At 34.0% G+C, this 22,708-nt stretch overlaps 1 protein-coding gene across 5 annotated transcripts in view; it reads right to left on the minus strand.

The window, feature by feature from the left end:
• Window positions 1-22,708, minus strand: part of LOC138331401 (protein unc-13 homolog D-like) — a 42,362-nt gene that overhangs the window by 1,656 nt on the left and 17,998 nt on the right. For 2 of the 5 annotated variants that reach the window (XM_069278991.1, XM_069278993.1), the window contains exons 2-26: window positions 14,397-14,504; window positions 13,433-13,492; window positions 13,042-13,111; window positions 12,484-12,697; window positions 11,897-12,028; window positions 10,760-10,853; window positions 10,356-10,463; window positions 9,943-10,035; window positions 9,625-9,728; window positions 9,283-9,448; window positions 8,572-8,693; window positions 7,925-8,015; window positions 7,220-7,429; window positions 6,642-6,802; window positions 6,174-6,300; window positions 5,398-5,466; window positions 5,125-5,199; window positions 4,487-4,591; window positions 3,781-4,062; window positions 3,182-3,322; window positions 2,793-2,825; window positions 2,277-2,435; window positions 1,597-1,684; window positions 1,020-1,182; window positions 223-439 (exon numbers count right to left, since the gene is read on the minus strand). In XM_069278991.1, coding sequence (XP_069135092.1) covers window positions 223-439; window positions 1,020-1,182; window positions 1,597-1,684; window positions 2,277-2,435; window positions 2,793-2,825; window positions 3,182-3,322; window positions 3,781-4,062; window positions 4,487-4,591; window positions 5,125-5,199; window positions 5,398-5,466; window positions 6,174-6,300; window positions 6,642-6,802; window positions 7,220-7,429; window positions 7,925-8,015; window positions 8,572-8,693; window positions 9,283-9,448; window positions 9,625-9,728; window positions 9,943-10,035; window positions 10,356-10,463; window positions 10,760-10,853; window positions 11,897-12,028; window positions 12,484-12,697; window positions 13,042-13,111; window positions 13,433-13,492; window positions 14,397-14,504 — 3,192 coding nt within the window. Of the gene's footprint in view, window positions 1-222; window positions 440-1,019; window positions 1,183-1,596; window positions 1,685-2,276; window positions 2,436-2,792; window positions 2,826-3,181; window positions 3,323-3,780; window positions 4,063-4,486; window positions 4,592-5,124; window positions 5,200-5,397; window positions 5,467-6,173; window positions 6,301-6,641; window positions 6,803-7,219; window positions 7,430-7,924; window positions 8,016-8,571; window positions 8,694-9,282; window positions 9,449-9,624; window positions 9,729-9,942; window positions 10,036-10,355; window positions 10,464-10,759; window positions 10,854-11,896; window positions 12,029-12,483; window positions 12,698-13,041; window positions 13,112-13,432; window positions 13,493-14,396; window positions 14,505-15,621; window positions 15,897-18,748; window positions 19,327-22,708 lie in introns of those variants that run through there. The other 3 variants (XM_069278990.1, XM_069278989.1, XM_069278992.1) reach the window with 3 other exon arrangements.

Here is a 22,708-nt window from a genome sequence, read left to right on the forward strand (position 1 = left end):
TTGACGTTGGCAAAGGTCTTAATACGTGTAAAAATTCGATTAAATCGACAAAACCTTGTGACCAGGCTGATTAAAGAGTCAAACCCTGACCGTCTTGATAAAAAGACTTGTTTGGTACCAAATAACCCGATTGAAGAAGAGAGTATTGTATAGCAAAGACGATTTCGTTCCAATTCACTATTGAATAGGTCAACCCCTTACCTTATATGGGCCAACAAATACCTTATATGGGCCATGCGTGGGCGTGACTGATCGTTTGACAGCCATCATTACGACAGGTTTGGCGTCGACAGTCTCCGACATGTTGATACGCTCCACTCCAGAGAGATGTAGCACCACTTCGCCAGCATAGTCGTCCTGGCCAAAATGGTCGTGGTCCATCACACTTAGAAGTATGACCGCTCCTTTGGTATTCAGGTATTCTTGGGGGATGTTTGGGCTGAAAAAATTCATATAACAATGGTTAATATAAAATGGAAATATATCAAAAAAAATGTTCTAGATTGATAGAGAATCTTCAATTCCCTGCTGATCTATTAGATTTTTAGTTTTTGAAACAAATTCTTACAAATGATTATTGTAGCTGCTCGAACGTTACTTTTTCCTGAGTTTAGAAACATCCATTGTATGATTCCAATGTATTTGTATTCCATGGTATAAAATGTTTTGAATTTAATGATGAATGTTTCAAAGTCATAATTAAGTCTTCTTTTATATTTGGTGAATCATATTCCCCCATATTAGGGAGAGAACTTATATAGGCTATGTCTGTTGTTCAATCCCTTTTCAAATAATATTTGAAATGAAATTTGTTGAAATTGAAAATTCTCCCATCACTGATTGATTTGATTAACCTGTAAATATTTTAAGCTAGCTTTCACTTTTCCAAAATATTTACTTTATTTTGAAATATCAAAATAAAATATTAGTTAAACAGAAAACTGAGTCTTAATACCTCACACAATTGATTCAGATTTTATTTTGCAGAACATGAATATAGCTACATCATGGCCACTTACAACTGGAAGGTTGCGTTGAAGACGGGGTTGAGAGTTTTCTCCACGACTCTTGTTTTCTGTGTCTTATGCTCACCAAACATGGTCTGTGGAAGGACACTGGTCACTACATAGGGGTCACTGAGTCCAGAGGGGTCCAAACCTGGTAGGTCAGTTGCTCTTATCACTGGAAACGCAAAATAATTTTATTTCACACTTTAAATATACTTCCAGGGTATTGTTCAGCTATATAACGTCAGACATAAAATATTTATATTTTTTTTGATTAGCTCACCAATAAATATATACCTTGTATTTCTTGATTAATGCTATGCACTGTGCGTGTATGCATGTAGTTTGATATTTTGAATATTTAGGTAAAGTCTAAGGTTATAAAACTAGTTCCTTATGTGTTCCAGAGCTTGTTTTTGCAACAATATTATTCATGAAAAAAATGTTAAAAAAACCAACAAATATGTTCTACTTTTATATTTATCTTGCAGGAATTGAAAAAGTTAAGAAAACATTGAATTATAATTAAGTTGTCTCAAACTTTAAAGAACGTTTATCTTGAAATAAAGAGTTAAAATAAGTAGTCTACCTTTAACAAACAATGTGATGTTTCCTCTCGTCTCCTCCAGGTAAGCTGTCTTTATAGCAAGATGGCCAAAATACTCCACAGGTGTTTCCTCCAATAAGAAAAAATAGCATCGTCAGAAACGTCATCCAAACTAAAGATCAGACACGTCATGTTTGATACCACCGATATGTCTACCCATTTATAATCCGTATTTATATATCACAGAGTTATCTGCCCTGTCGGGTATGTATCGATTGTGGCTTTACTTTTTTGTAAGCAAAACTCATGTAGTTTTCCAAGAAACGGATGACGATATCCTCATAAACATTCAACGTCACAATCAGTACCTAACCGACAAGGGCAAATAACTCTAACAAATTATGTTGTTAATATTATGCACCAATAGAAAACTAGGTACATGTAGGACTTATATTGATAAACGGTTTCTAAAACATGTGCACATAGACGTATATTAAGATAAATTTCATTTGGCTATATAGTACCTTCATGACACTTGGTATATCTTATCAAAGCATTTTAGCTGTACAATACCCTCTTACCATCAGCAATCCAATCAAATTGTATGCAATGATTAATATATTGTAGTAAAACGCACACACCTTTTTCCCCCAATAGTTTGTATTTTTTACACATACATGAATACAACTCTTAATTCGGGTTAACAAAAAGTGTATAGTTACCATGTCATCAGCCAGTGACTTGAGATACGCTAACATCAGATCTTCTGTTGACATACAGTTGGTGTCAATCCTGTGTTTGAGTGATTCAAAGTGAACAGAATCAATTTTGTCGTCATCACAGCCACCACGGACAAAGTAGGACGTCAGGGCCCGGACGTGCTGTAACACAAATATTATTTTGTTACATCAAACCAACCAAGAATTTGGTATTATTTCAGAACAAACTGAAGAAATCCCATCCAAAGATTCTTGTTTTTGAAGAAGCGTCATTTCATTTAGTATTGGATTTAACATATAAACACACAAAAATATAATAGTATAATTGATAGTTTTTAGTGATTTAGTTTGGGGGTGTATGATTTTTTCTCTTGAAGGTAAATTTACAGCGATTTAGACTCTATGGTACTCTACTGTACCTTGTTTTGCTTATGCATTTTTACGTTTATTCTTGAAAATTTGTTAGAAATATTTTCTAAAAGGAAATAATAGCCGAGCATTGTCTTTCGTTACACCTACCTGTTTCATCTGGATGTAATATTCAGGTCTTTTCTGTTAATTAGAGAAATTTACACAATTAAACTTTATATATACTTTTACATAGACATTAAAAGTTAAATGGAGACATCAAATGATAAATATATTTTAAGGACATTTTTGCTCACTACGATATATCAAATTATACATTTACTCAATTAGTAGCAAAAGGGATTATTTCAATATAACAAATGCAACTTCTAATTAATTATGACATATACAAGAATTAATAGAAAATTTGAATAATACAAATTATTTTTGATAATTGAATTGTTTCCTTTTTGATGCCCGTGGAAACATAAATGCTTCAAACGGAATAAGATTTCGCACGATGTTCTAACATCCTTAAAGTTTTATCCTAATATACCTACCCCAACTTGTAACTGTTGGTCCAGCAGACTAACGATTGTATCCCACAACTGGAGAATCATCCTAGGGAAGATGGACGACATTAGACGGTCGTGTAGTGTCTTCAAATTGGTCGATAAGTATCCAATCAGCTGATCCACAGACTTAAATAAATAAAACACACGGATTATATTTATATATCTTAGATTACATCAATTATCCATAACATATTAACATTATAGTACTTTTAAAACTGTTAAAGACATTTCCAATCTATTTTGTCTAAAGTTAATAAACCAATCATGAGACATTAAAATATTAGAGTGTAATAAATATAATGTTCCTATTTTTTTTAAAGAAACGGGATGTAAGGTTTTATAATGTAATGCTTCATGCAAATGTCCTTATTAACAGCAAAGGTCATTTGAAGATATGTCAGGCTAAGGAAGAGTAGAAAAATCAGAGTACCTTGAGAAAAACCACCGACGAACAATCAATACTTGTTAACTATCACACCTGGGGTTAAACTTCGACATGAAAAGGTAGATGACTAATGGTAAATGTCTTAACACCCTAACCACTAGACAACACAGGCATTTTTGGGGGAAATGTTTAGACTTACCGAAGGTTTCTCTGGATGTTGAATGGTGAACACTTCCATATATCGAGCGATATCTACTTTCATTTTCTCTGTAATTTGCTGTAGAAGCAGGGAGCTCTTCAGTATGATTTCCTTGTTTGCAGTGTCCATGAGCCTCCTTAACGTCGTCTGTGCCTGATTACCGACGTCATCGTTTTCGTATCTAGTGGAGATCAACATGACTACAGAATCCCAGTCGAGGAGTTGTGGTAGCTCCGTCAGGTACTGTCGGACATGTTCTATATTGTTCAGCGTGATACAGAGCTACAATAGAAAAGGTAAAATATAACTTATATAAGTTATAAATTACATACTGTATATTTTTACACATAAAACAATGTTGTGATGATTTAAACCGTGGTTGTAATGCTATGTACGCTTAACTAAATCAATAGTTGATAATAAATTAATTTGCAGTTTTAAATTGTGGATAAAATATTATAACATATGTTAATTTAAAAGATATACGATATTTAAATAAATGAAACCTATCTTAAAGACCACTTTAATTAAGGAACCAAGCAAAAAGGTCTTTATTGGTAGGTGGTTTTTTAAACACGTATTTATAGTTAAATTGTGTTAGGATAAGCCATTTGGAACTCTATGAATGGTCTTATTAAGCAAATAGTCTTTATAAAGAGGCTGCCGCTTAGACAAGTCTGACTTTATCTTTTGCATTATAACTTACCCGCTCCGTCACATCAAACTGTTCTAAAGAGTCGTCATAGTAACCGTTCCTCTCTAACATAGAATGGATCTTTTCACCATACATCCGAGCACCATCACAAATCAACTACAAGTTAAAAATAATGTTACATTTATTTGATAAGATTTAATGAATTTATATATTGTAAAACTTACTTTATCAATAACTGGACATCCAGCCATGTCATACGGCCGTGTCATAAATATCGTAAGACACATGTGTGATGACACAGATATTTTTGACGTCACAGGTAGATTTGACGTCATTATCTATATATGACGTAGCATGATTGTCTCAGTAGACGGAAACGTCACATCCGAGCCGGGTTTCTACTTTTTTATATATAAGTTGTACTTATATTTCTATTATTAACGGTTATGTGGTAAATAGAATCTTACACTCGTGACTATGGGATACAAAATTTATCAAACCCGTTAAATAATCTGATATGCCACAAGCCTAAAGGCTCGTGGCATATCAAATTATTGAACTCGTTTGATAAATTCCATATCACATAGCCACTCATGTAAGATCCTCTATATTTCAAAGATAGGTAAGTTGTACATGTATATAGACAAATATAAAAGACAATTTTAGTTATGCCATATGATAATACTTACATCTGTAATCTTTGTCACGCCCATCAAAGCCGAATCCGGGTCATGAAAATCGATCTGACGCCATTCTTCTGTAATCTGAAACAATCAAATAATATTGATACTGCAACAAAACGTTTGTATGACATGTTATCAAATCCAACACCGCCTTTTTCTTTTTTTCTAAACACATAGTTTTAGTTTTGCTTTATTAAAGTATAATTTATGGCAAGTCAAATTGGTTGACAACATCAGCAGTACTTTCTAATTTCCATCAATCAAAAAAATTAAACTCACCTTGGCGAAGCATGAAAGTACGTCAACCGAAGAATTAGAAAATTTCACAAGAGATGTAACAACGACCACCTATAAGATAAAAAAAAACCCGACATTGATGTTTGTTTCATATGATAATAGAGCATATAGCGATGGAGAAACGTTAATACCTTTTCTCAGATTAAATAAAAATGGTGAAGTTATTATTACATGTTATAAAGTAATGAATTACCATAATTTCCCATCAACCATTACTTTTCAGAAAGAATAATATAATTAATTTGTACATTCAGATACAGTTCATTTCGAATACGTATGTACAATGCCTGTTTCAAATTATTAAAGATGCTCCACCGCTGACAAATGCTGTTTTTTTCTATATCAAAAACAGTAGCAGACGATTTAGTATTTTTCTTCGGTTACAAAAGTTACATACATTTCATAATTACAGCCATTGAAAAGTTTGAGCTTCTAATTTTATTTCAAGTTAAAAACATTAAAAATAATTAATTGCATCCCGAAAAAAATCCGTGGCATTATATCCTATATGTAATGAAGTACTGATTGCGCTAGCACAAAAGGCAAAATAAATTATTTTGTATTATTTTTTGTCTTAATAAGACATATATATATACATAATTTAACACCAATTATTGTTCAAAAAATGAATATCATTTATGCTCTGTCGGCGGTGGAGCATCTTTAACACTAGAAAATGTTAATGATAGCAAAACATATCACATCGGTAATTCTAAAGCCAGATTTATCATGAATCAGTTATTACTTATTGTACGTACATCTTTGTCGATCTCCAGGGCGCGTTCTATACGGTTGGTACATTCTGTCCTGAAGGTTTGGACCCAGAACACCAGAGCCTCCTGGTACCACTGCTGATAGTGGGATATAGACAAACGGAACACATCCCTGTAAGTCATTAAAAATAATGCTCAAAATACATTCCAAATATTCCGTCAATGGATCCACCCTCGTCCAATGTTTCATTTTCCTAATTGCCCATACTCCCTCTCAGAAACCCATATTCCCATCTTGCCAGTGGACCCAATCCACTTTAATTCTCAGATGTCACTTTTTGTTTGGTACGTTGATTCGAACATTGAAGTGTGATGAATGTGGGTTATAGGAGACTGCAGTATGTTGCGACTTTTTGCAAAGTTCCCTTTATAATTTTGGAATTTGCGACAGTATACTACGCATTACCTCCCTTGATAAAACATCTTAGAAAAGTTTAATATTGTGGTACTGACCGTCGACTAATGTTGTCCCGAATGATGTTGTAGAACCTCCTAACAGCGAAGTACACTCTAAGTGACAGACGACTACTTGCCGTGACATTGACAGCGAAGTTGTGGTAGCGTCTCTGGTATCTGTCCATCTCCATCATCAGTTCCTTCATCACTGGGCTTATCTGTACACATAAACAGTATAAATGGAACTGGTAGTGAGGCTAGAATATTTAGTCATACGCCACACGTTAGAAACATTAATATAACCTTATTTAGATAACGATTTTAGCGACTGCCTAAACATTCTCTATTGCTTACATATTATAAAAACCATTTACCAGTTGACGCTCAAATGGTATAGAAAAGGACAATGAATATACCTGTAATGAAATTGTCGCTTATAACATTTATAGAAGGCAAGTACGTATTAACAACGAACGGCTAAATCTGAGATACACATCTGTAGCACACCTCTATCTAGTGTTAAATTATGTTAGTCTTATGAATTTTTTTCTAAATTACAGTGATATTAGCAATAAGGGAAAATTCAATTTCTTTGATTTTCACACTTTCATGATAGAAATAATATTTATAATTACCTTTTTCTCGACAGCAAACGACACCATCCTATAATAGACGATGCCAAGTGCGGTGAAGAGTGTCTTAACGACACCCATGGAGTTGAGATGAGAAGACACGTGATTGACCAGCTCCCCAAGGGCGGTCAGTTCAGGGATAACAGTGTCCTTGACCAGGTCATGTTTCTTTATAGCAGCCACTTTAATGTCCATCCACTCATCTACATCATCCTGTAAGAACGTTATAGCCCTTTATAGTATATGTTTACTCCATCTTGAATATTTGACTTGTTAGGAATATATGTGTGATCACCACGTAATAAGATATACCAATTTATTTTCACGATACAAATTTCGCGAGAAAACTCAAACGCTAATTCTAATATGCTTTGCGAATGATTGTATAAGAATATACTACATTAATGGATTGAATTCATGATTGTCTCTAATAATGCGTTTTGATTTATGCATTTATGTTGAAAATAACTAAGACGCGAACTATAATATTCGCGAAAATGAAGTGGTATACTCAAAATGTAATGCTCGGAAACATAGCAATTGCGTCTGGATGTGTTGGTTGTCAGACAATAATTATCAAAATGTTCACATAAGTTTTAGTCAACAATGGCATGCATTCAGTAATCTATGGTATTAGTACAAAGGTACCATCTGGCATGTATCCTTCTATACATTGACATATTGATTGCATCATGCATCGTGACATACCTGAAGTTTACTAAGGACTTTTGCTGTGAGGTTGTTGAGTGGTGCAGATTTGGTCTCCCAAAGGTCAAGCTCTACAAGTTGTATCACAATCCTGATAAGAGAAAAGAACTTTCATTTACATCATAGATTTTTGAAGAATGTTCTAAAAACATGTTTCACTTTTTGAACAAACTGAATTTATCTTTTTTATCGTTATTGTATAGATAGGCAATTTCTCTGCAATGTAAACACAATATAATATGTCAACTTTCTTGTGAATTACGTCCTAACTTTGCATAATAATTTGATATAATTCAATTTTGCTTGTTAAGGAGCATTTCCATTGGCTTAAAAATTTACTTTATCAGCCCATAAAGGCAAAAATGGCGTCCCGTTTGTAACGTCGCTTCTGATTGGCTGAGATGACGGCGTAATAATTTCATAACAAAAGAGTCCCAAAATGAATTTGAAATGAGATTATTTTTAGTAAATTGAATTATAAGGATTAATTTGAATAGATTTTTTATGTTATGGAGATATAAAAAAAATCTGAGTGTACTCTCATCATAAACCGCTTCGCGGTTTATTTAGAGTACACTCAGATTTTGTGTTATATCTCCATAACATAGAAAATCTATTCAAGTTAATCCTTAAGTAAGAATACGTACCCTAACTTTGCCTTGAGGATGTTAATGTTGTCTAGAGAAGGAGGGAATAGTACAGGTAGCTCCTCAAGGTGATCCGATACCCAGGCGATATATCTGGTGGCGGCCTTCCTGTACATAGAGATCTGTAATACACAACAACCGCTCTGTCAAAGTCTATAACGGGTAACTTTATATTTTATTGATCTTAAAATTAGAACTAAATTTAGAATTGTTCATTTTGTGATAAGAACAACCTTAATTGTTTCACAATGGTCACATATCCCTTGGATCATATGGAGTATAAAGAATATTTTCCTTCATTTACAATTTTGTTTCATAAATATGGTATTAAGCAAACTTGCAACACTTTAAATTATTGGTTTAATCTTATAACCTAAGTAAATAAAGATTTGTCATTTTTCTTTTATTCCAAAACAAACTTTCTATTCGTTTGAAGATGTTATATATTCCGGATTTGCATTTTACAGAGTTATCTGCCCTTGCGGGTAAGTATTGATTGTGACGTCATGTGTTCACAAGCATAACGTCATAAGTTTCAGAGAAAACGACGTGAATTGTGCTCACAAAATAATGACGTAACAATCGATACCTACTGGCAAGGGAGCTAACTCTGTAATGTGCAAAGACGGAATAGAGTAAGAGAGTAAATCCTTGAAACGAGATATCAATAATACAGATTGTTTAGCACGAAGAGAGAGAAAATCAACCAACAGCCACCTCTGCATCTGTGAGCGGCATCTTCTGGGTGACAGTCGACACGTCTAATTGCTGAGTGACCCAGGTCATCTGAAGGTCATGGATGGCCGTAGTTAGCGCGTGGTCAGTGTGGACAAGGTCTTCGTTCGTAGTCGTCCATTCCAGCAAGACGATCACGTGGCTAAAAGAAAAGTTTTGAATTTTCAATGAACAATTTCGAAAATCGTAAGATGCAACCATTTTTTCATAGCGTATATCTTTGTCACTACGTGACTAGAAAATATTAATTAACCTTATGTTTTGGGATATGATAGTTTAAATTGATGCTGTATATCTATTGTCATTGGTAAAACTTACACAACAGCTTGTGACAGTTTTCCGATTTTGTGTGAAATTGCAAAGCTATCCAAAATTCGCCTTTCCTTAGCTGATAGGTGGGGTTCCATCGGAGTTCCCGAATCCTGAAAACACAATAGAAAAGTGTAATTGAAGTGGTCATATATTTGCCATAGCTGTCATATCGAGTGTAATATATCTTGGCTATTAGTGTCCTAGACTATGCATTAACCTATCTTGATTTAGAGTTATCTCCCCTGGCTATCAGATCTGATATTATCTACCATAGCTGAAAGATAAAGATTGTCTCCCTTGACTCCCATATATAGAGTTATCTACCTTTGCTGATTTTGCTGTGTGTTCATAGATCTGTTGCGTAGCCTGATAATAGTCCTCTACAGAGAAACATTCATCATCTTCAAACTCACTTTCCTGTAACAAAAATTTATAGATATATAGAAGCGAAATTCAAAAATATAAAAAAATTATATACAGAAATTAATAGGCACATCGATACACGATAGAAATACAACAAAATGTGAAATCGTCATGAGGGTTGATTGTGATAAATTATGGTGATAAAGCTTTTGTAAAGTCTTTATAAAACTCACTGTCTATTCTTAAGTCTTTTAATGTCACGCATTGCTATTCTCATCCTCACACATGTCAAACCTTACATTGAATGCAATTTTATGTTCCCTATGCGTATTATTTACTTACGATATGCCACTATCATCACTGCCAGTACTCACCATTCTGTGGGATATATCTAGCTTCAACCTGATACGACCAGCAGGCTTAGACTTCCCAGACAATGGGTGGATATCCCACCACCAGTCACAGCCATGGGCCGGAATGTCCTGTAAAACAGAGTACTTAATTCAAAAATTACCTCCAGCGTATCAATAAAACACGTAATACATTTTTATGATTCAATTTTGCTATGGGCCAATAGCTTTGAAAATCATCTTGATGTTGGCATTTTGTATAATAATTTCATTTTTTACGAACTATTTTCAATTAATTAAGGTGCGTACTTCGAAAATAACATGTCAATTAAAATCTATTGATGTGGAGAAATACGGACTAACATTAAGAGCTAGTCTAATCATAAGAAAGCAAAACGAAAATTAAGATATTTTATGTAGCTGCCTACCCTTATTGGAATGACAATTCGCCCCCAGCAGCCATCATGATGTTTGTTGTGGTCTGCCATCTGTCTTATCAGCCTAAATAGGTTTGTCACGTTACTGAAAAATACGGTCATCACTATAACATATTCAGCTTTGTACAATGTGGTCAATACATAAACTGTTCGTAATTAAGACATATAAAGGAAGCACAACATACTAGAGAAACATCAACAATAATATATTTATAAAAAAATATAACTTTCATTGACACGATTAAAGATCTATTTTTCAAAATGTTTTCTAAAAAAATCCATGATGTTTAACAGTTGTTTGGTGTGGGTTTGAATTATCTCCCTTTTAACTTAGCTCGCTGTATAAAAGTGACCTACTGTTTAATTCCATGATGTTTAACAGTTGTTTGGTGTGAGTTTGAATTATCTCCCTTTTAACTTATAAGCGACCTACTGTTTAATTCCATGATGTTTAACAGTTGTTTGGTGTGAGTTTGAATTATCTCCCTTTTAACTTATAAGCGACCTACTGTTTAATTCCATGATGTTTAACAGTTGTTTGGTGTGGGTTTGAATTATCTCCCTTTAACTTAGCTCGCTATATTAAAGCGACCTACTGTTTAATTCCATGATGTTTAACAGTTGTTTGGTGTGAGTTTGAATTATCTCCCTTTTAACTTATAAGCGACCTACTGTTTAATTCCATGATGTTTAACAGTTGTTTGGTGTGGGTTTGAATTATCTCCCTTTTAACTTATAAGCGACCTACTGTTTAATTCCATGATGTTTAACAGTTGTTTGGTGTGAGTTTGAATTATCTCCCTTTTAACTTATAAGCGACCTACTGTTTAATTCCATGATGTTTAACAGTTGTTTGGTGTGGGTTTGAATTATCTCCCTTTAACTTAGCTCGCTATATTAAAGCGACCTACTGTTTAATTCCATGATGTTTAACAGTTGTTTGGTGTGAGTTTGAATTATCTCCCTTTTAACTTATAAGCGACCTACTGTTTAATTCCATGATGTTTAACAGTTGTTTGGTGTGGGTTTGAATTATCTCCCTTTAACTTAGCTCGCTATATTAAAGCGACCTACTGTTTAATTCCATGATGTTTAACAGTTTGGTGTTTCCCGTCATTACTGACCTACTGTTTAATTCCATGATGTTTATCTGTTTGGTGTTTCCCGTCGTTACCGTGGTGTTTTCCGTCACCGTTATTCTCGACCTCTTGGTCACACACATAGACATGGATCTCGTCCATCAACAGCTCGTCAATTAACCTATATATAGAAAATGTGCTTATAATAACGGTCTAATTCACATTACAGGATTACGTATAGAGAGGTATTTTGCGGTCAAAATCTTTGCGATGTGGATCTTAAACTAGAAAACTAAATTTTACCAAATCAAAATCTCACGATTTGACTTAAAGGGCATATATGATTTAACCAATTACTCACGAATGAAATGTTCACGACTTAGAGGATGACCCTCTATAGCGTGAAAATAATCGTCTATACGGTTTATGTTCAGTGTATTGGATTACTCATGATTTATAAAATATGTTTTCTAATTATTTTTATATGACATATTTTAGTTGAATTGCAAGGTAAATAGATATAAGATCTAATGACATTTTTAATAAGGACATTAAAATCTAAAAGGATATTTCATTTCTGAAAAAAATATTATGAATACTGATTGATTCTATTCATAATCTATGCCAAAGACTTACAATTGGAACTCATCATTCCAATGAGGAGTGGCCGATTGCTTGACCGCCGCTGTCCGGAGTACATCGTCCTGCTCTGTTGAAAGCTGGCTACCTGATATTTTCCTGCTCCTGGGCGACATTTTTGGAGAGTTCCTGGGTGATGACTTTGGAGAGACCTTGAGACTACGCTGTTGATGATGAACTATACTGACCAGACAATATGGGTCACCAAGCTCTGGAAAAGGTCAAGGTCATAAGGTGAATCGAAAATATTTTTATAATAATGTAAGATAATGTTCTTCGAGCTTTAAAAATTAATAAATTATCCTTTCCCTATTATGAAGATTAATAATATATTCTCAATATATTCCCTTACAGATGTGTTGCGTATGAGGTAATGCAGGTAATCATGATATTTTATATATCTATTTTAAATATTTTTTTCCTATTAAAGGCCCACTACCTTTCCGAAACGGCTTTAATGGAATTTGTAGAGATAAAAATTTCGTTGATTTTAAAATATTAATTTGATTTTAATAGTAAAACGTTTGATTCCACAAAAGCAATGAAATGACAAACCTTTAGAGCCCTCGAGTTGTTTTAATCCATCTCCTTCCAATACTGTAATGTTCGCCTGTAGACATCTTGGCTGAGGTTAGAAACCAAACTTTTTTTAGAATGGTTATGCATGATAAGCATAACTTAAAACTGATATAGTGGACACATGCATGCATCAATTAAATATAGCTTCGCAATAAATACATATTAACATAATGGTTGACTTGGCTCAGACGTATAAGCACTGTTTTCTGACATAATTAGAGATATAATTTCTTCATGTTGTTAACTGCAATTCAGAAATATATCATAAGCATCGTAAAGAAAATATATTATTTGATACATTTAACTTTGACCATACTTAAGATGAAATGTCAATATTTTGCAAAAAATAATTTAATTATTTAATTACCTTATTAGCAAGTTCCTCTTTAATAAAGAACTCATGTTCATCTTGATCAACTTCAAACACCTGGAATAGTCAAGGGATCTATTAATATTTTGAGGGAAAATAAGAAAATATATATATTTTTAAAAAATATGTTTAAAAAATTATAATTAATTAATAATTATGAATTCTATCGGGTAGTTTTTTGTTCGTTCAAGAAATATACGTAGGATCAAATTCAGTGGCACAGTATATCATTCTAATAATTAAAATGATAAGAGTAAAGTACGTGTACATTTAATGTCTCTGGAACTGAGTACAAGTTGGTTATGGATCTATCAGAGATATGGTGTAAACATATAATCGTTAATACCAGACTGTGTAGAGAGGAAATCGTGGTCAGCCCCGCCAATATTATGACGGACACTGACAGACCATTGGTCAGCGAGGGCTTTAAGTTGATAAGGTACGTCCATCTGTTTATCTGTGACGTCATTACAGTAAGTCAGTGGTCAACAGAAAGGTGACCAGTGGATTAAACAAACCAATACAGCCAGCACCACCCATTGATAAATTTTGTTGTGTTATCAATATAACCAATATATTATCATGCGTCGGGATTAGTTGTGGCTTGAGGTCAGATGAACTTCAGATATATTCTTCTATTGGAATACTTATTGCAAGTGTTCTGATCCTATATAGTAATGAGTTGGTACTTCTGAATTATTTTTTTTTCTTGAAGATAGCACTATTGTAATGCAATAATGGAAAAGCGAAACTTTGCATTTTATCTTGACCCTTATTTTACAAATCTCATATTCATATGAAAATATAGAATCCTCTACAAAATAAACAATTATTGAAAAGATATTAGTAACCGATGGAAACAAGTAAACAAAATGAGGAAGACAACTCTGACAAAAAAGTAAAATTGAAATAAATAAATGTATTATCAAGCAATATCAAAAGTTACACAGATTTTGATTACCTCTCTCAGGTGGTCAACCAGATCTCCGGGTCGCAGACCGATAGTTTTGTCTGGGGCTCCCAACGGGTGAAGCAGGCTCCTCAATAGCCCACGGTAGATATTCTCATTCTGTAAATACAATACAAAAATAAGAATTTAAAATCAACAAATGTTTGGTGAAATATCTATTACATGTTTCATAGTTTATTTTATTGATACCAGAATTCCAAACTTGTCATGACTACATAGTTTGGAATGAGGGAAAGTATGATTCCGATACATCATTTGCAATAAAAGAGAGAGTGGATTTTTTTTTTTTTTTTTTTTTTTGACGGCAATGAACGCGGTAAATTTCAAGAAAACAAAGGATAGACACGTTACTAGACAATAATGTAAAGACACGATGATAGTAATGATGATGATGACGATAATATGATAATGATGATGACGATGATGATGATGGTAATGATGATGATGCTGATGATGATGATGATGATGATGGTAATGATGATGATGCTGCTGATGATGATGATGGTAATGATGATGATGATGATGATCAGAATGTAATATATATTTAACAGTATTTATCTATTCTGCAATCAAACTACCAGAGTACATAAAATTGAAATGGAAGAATAAATCAAGAACATCACTTGAACCTCCATTATTTAGACATATCGACTCATATCATCTGAGCTTTTAACCTGCTGGTGTATTGTAACCCATTAACCTCATTTAACGTTACTCCGTTGTTTAGTTGTTGAGATGTTATTGCAAATAAATCAAGTGTAGGTGCTTTCTTTAACAATTTTTAAGTATTAAAGGTCAAATGATTAAAACTCAACACTGTTACACTGCGGTACGGTTAGGTCAGCCACTATGAAACACTTGTGATCAATCATACGGATATAAATCCACTACGACCTTGATAGCAAATCTTCACATACTCGAGTATCTGAGCTGCCGACTCAGACATTCCATCTATCCATAATGTCTATGCAAATACCGTCAAGATCTAGAACTTCTACAATTTTATCCTGAATCCTGAATTACAGAACCAGATCATTGTATCTGAAAGATCTGATAATGACAAATTCTCATAGAAGGTCACAGTAGTATCAGCAAGAGAAAGGTCGCTGGGTTACTACATCAGAAACTTCCTTATCGAAGATTTCTTTAAGATGTTGACCAATTCAATATAAAAGCATAAAGGTAACAAATTGAGATGTCTTCTTATATACCTTACCATTAGTACAGGTTTAGGGTTTAAGTCCACTCCTTTGTGAATTAATGTGGCACATTTCGGTTTCTTAAGCTTTCCTTTCATAACAATATCCCACGAATCAAAATACAAGTAATTTGTCTGCATAAAATCACCACAGAGAGTCACAAATGGTAAAAGGTTCCTTTAGAATCTAGAATCCTTTTGTTATCAAACTGAATGAAGGTCTAGTGAGAGTAATCCAGACATTTATATATAAAGGTGTATGTTGGCCGACACGTAGGAGTAAGATGGAACACGGCCTAGATAACGACACCCAAACATACGTACACCCTTAATACTCGCACACACGATGGAGTGCCCAGATTGTTTACACCACATGATGGTGGGGCGAGTTCGTTCACACGGGTACTTCACTTTGTCAGGTGACAACAGAATTTAGTCGGAAGTTGATGTTGTCGGTATCGTATTAATTTGTCTAGATGTAGGAGTAATGGCTAACACCTAAAGCGCATCATCCAATTGAACCTATCTATTTCAAACATGAAAAGGTCGTCTACTTCATCCTGTGGGAGTTAAATGTCAAAGTGTCATACATGTATTGCTGTAGCATCCAAATGCTGAACCTGCACAAACCCTTTCCGCCCATCCTCGGAAACATGTAAAACACGATAATTTCTCACAGACAGGTGGGTCTTCAGATTGTAAAAAGGCTATTATGACCAATCTCTGCAGGTTATAAACATAAACACGGAACATTCTCAAAGGTGGGAAGAGAAACCCTCAGCCATTAGCAATAATATGACTCACCATGGTGACAAGGTTCATACCATATTGCTGGGAGGGACACTTTTCTGAAACTCATGTTACCAAGTGTTCTGCAAACACCAGCTATGTAAAGGGCGCCCTATATGACTCAATGCATTGCGTTATGATATTTAGTACAAACAATTAAGTCAGCTTTAATTATTTTCTACTCGAACAGAGTTTTTTCTCGTAAACATTATATGGTACTTCATGCGATTGATTTATGAAACACTCAATTGTAATAGGGCAGCTTCTATGTACAGTAGGTTGGTGATTTTTATACCAGACACCTGACTTACTGGATCACAGAAGTAATTTCTCTGGAATTGCTAAGCACAGTAATATCAATAACATAACAAGACCACTTGAAAAGAATGACTCAGCTCACCCATCTAAACTAGGTTTTCTCAACAAAATGGCCTATCAATTTTATACAAAATACAGAGTCAGATATTGCTTAGTTTTTTTTACAATATCAGTCAATTTATATCAATACAGTTTAAAAGCAATTTTAAGAAAGAAACAAACCTCAACTGAAATTGAACAACATTTTGTTTTGAAATGTATACAAAGTGACATTTTGAAGTGTCTCACATAGCATATCTTTTGACAGTAGAAATCTTTGTGAAAATCCCAGCTACCCTGTATGGCTGAAATAGTTCCCCGGTAACACTGGAGACTGAACAATGTCCGCTAAAGTCAACATTACCTTATAAGATCATTCAAGTGGCAATATCACTGCAGTAGCTACAATTATCATGGCAACAACATAACAGAGTCATGCCTGAGCTCGGATACAATTTTAGTATCCCAACACATAACTATCAGGAGTGGGTATTATTATGGTCAGAGAGATGACCTACATTGTTTTCCCCGGCTCACATGGAAAATAAGCGTTCTACAATGCATTCGTGTAACAAATTATTATCAAACTTGGCAATACGTAACCTGCGGTGAAGACACAAGTGCATTGTCAATTTACAACCTAATCAAACATACCTTGATAGCCAAGATTGAACAACAATATCGCATGAGCCTGACGATAAGCCAGATTTCAAATGCATTAGTCAGTTCAAAATGCCGTTTTTAACCCAAATCCGCCAACTCATGTCAACACGAAGGACGTACCACATGCAGGAAACAAAACAGTCCTGTTGATAACCACTGTTCTTAGCCATTTTACAATTATAGAATACAAACGCTGTATATGTACTACAATATGTGGGTTATGAATAGGTTTTCATGTCGTTATCCCTAGAATGTCTATTGTCTTTCTACTTCTCAAACAACATCCCCCATCCCTATTTCATCGCAAAAAAGTGTTATACAATTGTTTCATTATTAAATGAGGGAAGTCAAATGTTTGCCTCGATGTAAGAGAGTGTCCAAGGTGACTGGTGACAGAGGCCAAAGGTCGAGTGTAAGAGTGCCCTCAGGTTTACCTGCTACTGAAGATCAATAAGACTGTTCCTGAAGAATCTTTAAAATAATATGTTTATCTATCTTTCTCTTTTGAAAAAAAAGTTGTTTAGGCGTATGCAATATTACAGCAACAACATTACCACTATTGCACACATTACAATAAGTCTAGGATTAACAATAGTCACGTGTGATTTTCATGAAAACTTAATATATACAGAGGATCTTACATGACTGCCAATGTAATATGAATTTTATCAAACGAGTTCAGGCTCGTGGCACACAATAGTGTTATTACCCATGTGTCTTACGATATCTATGACATGGCCGTATGAGTTTTGTGTTGTAATTATAAATGCTTAATTAAATACAGTTATCTATTAAAATGATTTATATGATTACTAAGCTCCATTTCTACAATAAACAGAGTAAACCATTGCGTTAAATATCATTACATATTTAAACGAAATCTAATAATGTAAAACATGTTACCATATTTTCAGAAGATTTTGTCAATTTCATTCAAGTATACCTTTAGGCTAATATCACACTGTTTACTGTTTATGAATAGCTTACTTTGATTTTGAGCATAACCAGATGTGCAGCCTAGAGCCAGAAACAGGACTTTAAATACTACGAATGTTGAATCAACGCATTAGTTATCTGTCACAGATAGTTATCAGATACTGTGAAGCAAACTATTTTAGTGAGTACTTTATTTTTGCCCATTTATATTCATGACATTGCAAAATTGTTAAATGGCCCAAACAATTCTATTTTCGGGTAAAGCTATATTTGTGAGAGTAGAAATTGCAAAATAAAATCATTTTAAAAGTTAGAAGACATCTGATAGTACAGGTAGTGTATCAGTTACTAAAAAAGCAACCATTTTTTGTGTACAGGTCAAATGTGACGTAATCACTACCTGAAACTCCTCGAGGACACTGTCCCGTGAAGAATTGCTAAGCCGTCTCCCAATATCATCAAACAAAACATCCAACTGGTATCCGGAATCCTGGGAACTTTTCCTTCTTTTACTGAATAATGATCTTCTCTTCTCGGATAATCTCCTTCTGAATTTTGAAAATAGTCCTCTGTTGTTGCTGAAATGTTCCGAGAGGAGGCTGTCGGAGGGAGAGACAGGAAGTGAACGAGATCGTACGGACGGTAGACTACCGATGCCACAGAGGCATGTTTCAGTGGTGGGTGTCGGAGGTTCGTTGAAGTCCACGGGGTACACTGGTACACTGTGGCTATGAGTAATCAGCGGTCGACCCCGACTTACTTCTACATCCATTGTAAAATAACACAAAGAACACTGCAATATTTAAATTGTCTTCTAATGCAGAGTTCACAAGACCAGTCCACAGATTATAACTTCCAATAAAATTCTTATTTCCAAATTATCAATAAAGCCTTGGTGATTTAAAGTAAAAATTTAATGAAATATACACTGCTAATTCTTATAAGCAGTTCTTGATTCACGTGTACACAAGTTGAGGTCTGAGGCAGGACTAATGTTGATAAGCTTTAAATCCACGCGTATATATAGGGGGTGTCGTGAGGACTGTAATACCATAGGGTCACAGAAGGGTAAAATACTTCAGAGATAGCGAGGTTCTGATTGGCAGTCCACCATAGGTCACATGCCCCATTATTTACCTGTACCGGTGATCGGTCTATTGGATTTTACAACATTTCCGTAAAGAAAAATAAATCAAAATCGATTGCATGTTAATGCAATCATATGTCATCAGCGAAATGAAAATTCTGTTGATTGTGAAAAAAGTGCTTGACAACAATCTTATCAAAATCATATTTTTAAGCATGGTAATAAGAATGAGGTACGCCCAGTATAAATTATTGATTTAGTTTTGATATCGTATAGCCAGGTATTTTCGCGGAATGATATATTAGCGATTTCACGGAACGTTGCTATGATCGCGAAAATTTGATCCGCGAAATATTGTAAAATGGTTAGAGTATATAAATCTTGAAATCCAGATCGCAAACATTTCAAACCGCTGAAAACATTTGGTTTTCGTTTAAATTAAAATTTTGAAAAAAAACATTACGTACATAATCTGTTAAAACGTGGTTTCTCCCTTTTTACATGTAATATAAGTTTCCCCGTCATAAGGCCAACACATGTGTTGAACACATTCTTGATATACAACGCAGTATCTATGAGATAACAATGCAGTGACACTTCAACCTCTAGCTATATATATATATATAGTTATCCGCCAATCAGATACAGAATCAAAAAAAAATATTATGCATGCCAATTAATTGACCAATCACATCAAAAAGTATTTGGAGCTGCATCAAATAAGAAAAAATACGCGCATTAGAGAATATACCACGAAACTGCAGAAAACAGAAATGAGAAAAATTACATACATTTATTTCAAATTGTTTCACAAAGAAATATTATGATATCAAATAAATATTTATAAATTTCAGCAGTTTCATGACATTCTTCTTATAGATGTTTTCATCTATAATTAATTGCAAGAAACAAAAGTGTAAACATGTTGGTATATACATGTAATCAGGTAATTAACTATTTCGAAAAAAAAGTAAAAATATCCTTGTTGGAAATCTGGTATTCTAGTTTATCATAGGAGTGAAATTTTAAGATTTAATCATAATATTAACACGTATATTGCACAACTGTAGAAATCGATATTTTCACGAGTGCTTAATTTCGTGATTTGCAAGCATAATGCTTTGCTGTTGTATATTCGGTGTTACATACTTATAAACATTCAGACTTTTAGCAACACGTTCATACACTCACATACTATTATGAGGGGGGGGACTTTTTCGTAATCAAACGATCTTTGCGTAAAATTCCCCTCTGGTAAATTTCCACACTTAAAGTATCTTGTATTTCTAATGGAAACTCATATAAACAATGTGAAGAATGTGTTAAAGATAAACTGTTGCTATGTAAATAAATGTAGGTCCGTGCTAACAACCTGTATGGGTCCATATGTAGACTTTACACGTGGGTATTTCACAAATAACTGTAATCTATTATAATCTGTGACAAAACGGCATGTGAGAAACAATGTGTGACCAGACAGATCGAAACAAGTCCTGTCAAGGTCCTACCTCACATCCAACGGTCATAATCCGGTGTCGTCGGGTAGCGGAAAACATCACCTCAGGAAATGTCCACAATTTTGATCATGTATCATCGATATTTAAAAGTCTCAGTGTTCTATTTTACACTGCGTATACTTTAAAAAATGCTTAAAAACAAAATGTTATCTCAGGTCAACCTCAGTAAATAGATTGTTCACGATTACATCGTATCCGAAACCATATCTTAATCCTCTTGTTTCCCCTGTATTGCTTCAAAGGAAAATATCAAAAGCACAAGAGCTTTCAAACGCAATATCACCTTGAAAACCATAGTAAATATTCTGCTCACGATTACATCATTGTTAAATGTCTTAATATCTTGTTTGCCTCAGTATTGCTTCAAATTAAATCTACAAGTGCTTCGAAACGCAACATTATTTAAAGAAACTTTAGTAAATAGGCTGTTCGCGATTAAATCATATTTTAAGGTCTTAATCTTTAGGTATCCCAAACCTCGTCATTTTCTATTTTCACTCTGTACTGCTTGAAGTCAAAAAGGCAAAGTAAGTGCTCATGAACCACACAAAAATGTAAAGAAACGTCAGACTCTAAATACATTATTGTAGTTAGTTCACGATTAAATCATCCGAAATTTTCAAAAAAACAATATTTTATTTATTATACACCATTATCTCAATTATAATGCACGATAATAGCAAATTTTAACTGTTTATCATTGTAGCTTGAAAGCATCTGTAGTGCATAATTATAGTGCACGATAATAGCAAATTTTAACTGTTTATCATTGTAGCTTGAAAGCATCTGTAGTGCATAATTATAACGCACGATAATAGCAAATTTTAACTGTTAATCATTGTAGCTTGAAAGCATCTGTAGTGCATAAACTTTAGTGTAAATGATGTGTTTACATTAATAAGTTCATGTGACCAAATTTTGATAGTTTTGCCGAATCATGTCCCCATACAAAGGAGTGTTCAATGTCACCTCTACCTGCTGGGAGCGCCACCTTTATATTATCATATCATCGATTGTAACAGGCAGGGGCAGGAACTCAAAATGGAGTGTAAAATGTATAAGTATATCTGTATAACGATCAAGTTAATTAGCATACGACAACCAACAGAAAATAACAGATAGCATATCCATCGTTAGTTAAGTGTCTTTTATCAAACTGTGTTTCTTGGTTCTCTGATGTCACATGAAAGAGGTAGTCTTTTTATAAGTACATTTGCATAACCATGTAGCAGTAAAAGTGAATTAGCAGACGACAACTAACAGAACCAATACAGATAACATGTTGAATGATAGGATTTGTCAAATAACAAACCTTCCCATCGCCAGTCAACTGTCCTTGTGTCAAACTTTGCTTGTTGGCTCACCAAAGCCCCGGTGAAGTCCCGCTGAGACAGGACCACACTTTTTAAGTGCACATGCATAACCATATATATAACGTAAAAAGTGAATTAGCAGACGAAAGCCAACAAACGATTTGTAAGATAACATTCAAACGCAAACATTACTACTCTTAATGCAAACACTAAAATCGTGTTCTCAATTGGTGCTTGCTTCTGAAATGTCAAGAAAAATGAAGTGCCTCTTTGTTTATTTAACTATTACATTTAGTCCTGGTACAAATACAGGCAATATTTTCAGAATATTCTTTAATTAACAAATACCGGCATCTCTTTTTCCATTACGACTGTTTTGCCTTTGCCAATAACAGGTATTATGATGATATAATATTGTCTTCTTCTATATAAAACAAAGCAAA

Source organism: Argopecten irradians, chromosome 9, assembly GCF_041381155.1.
Source record: "Argopecten irradians isolate NY chromosome 9, Ai_NY, whole genome shotgun sequence".
In the NCBI taxonomy this organism is placed as follows: domain Eukaryota; kingdom Metazoa; phylum Mollusca; class Bivalvia; order Pectinida; family Pectinidae; genus Argopecten; species Argopecten irradians.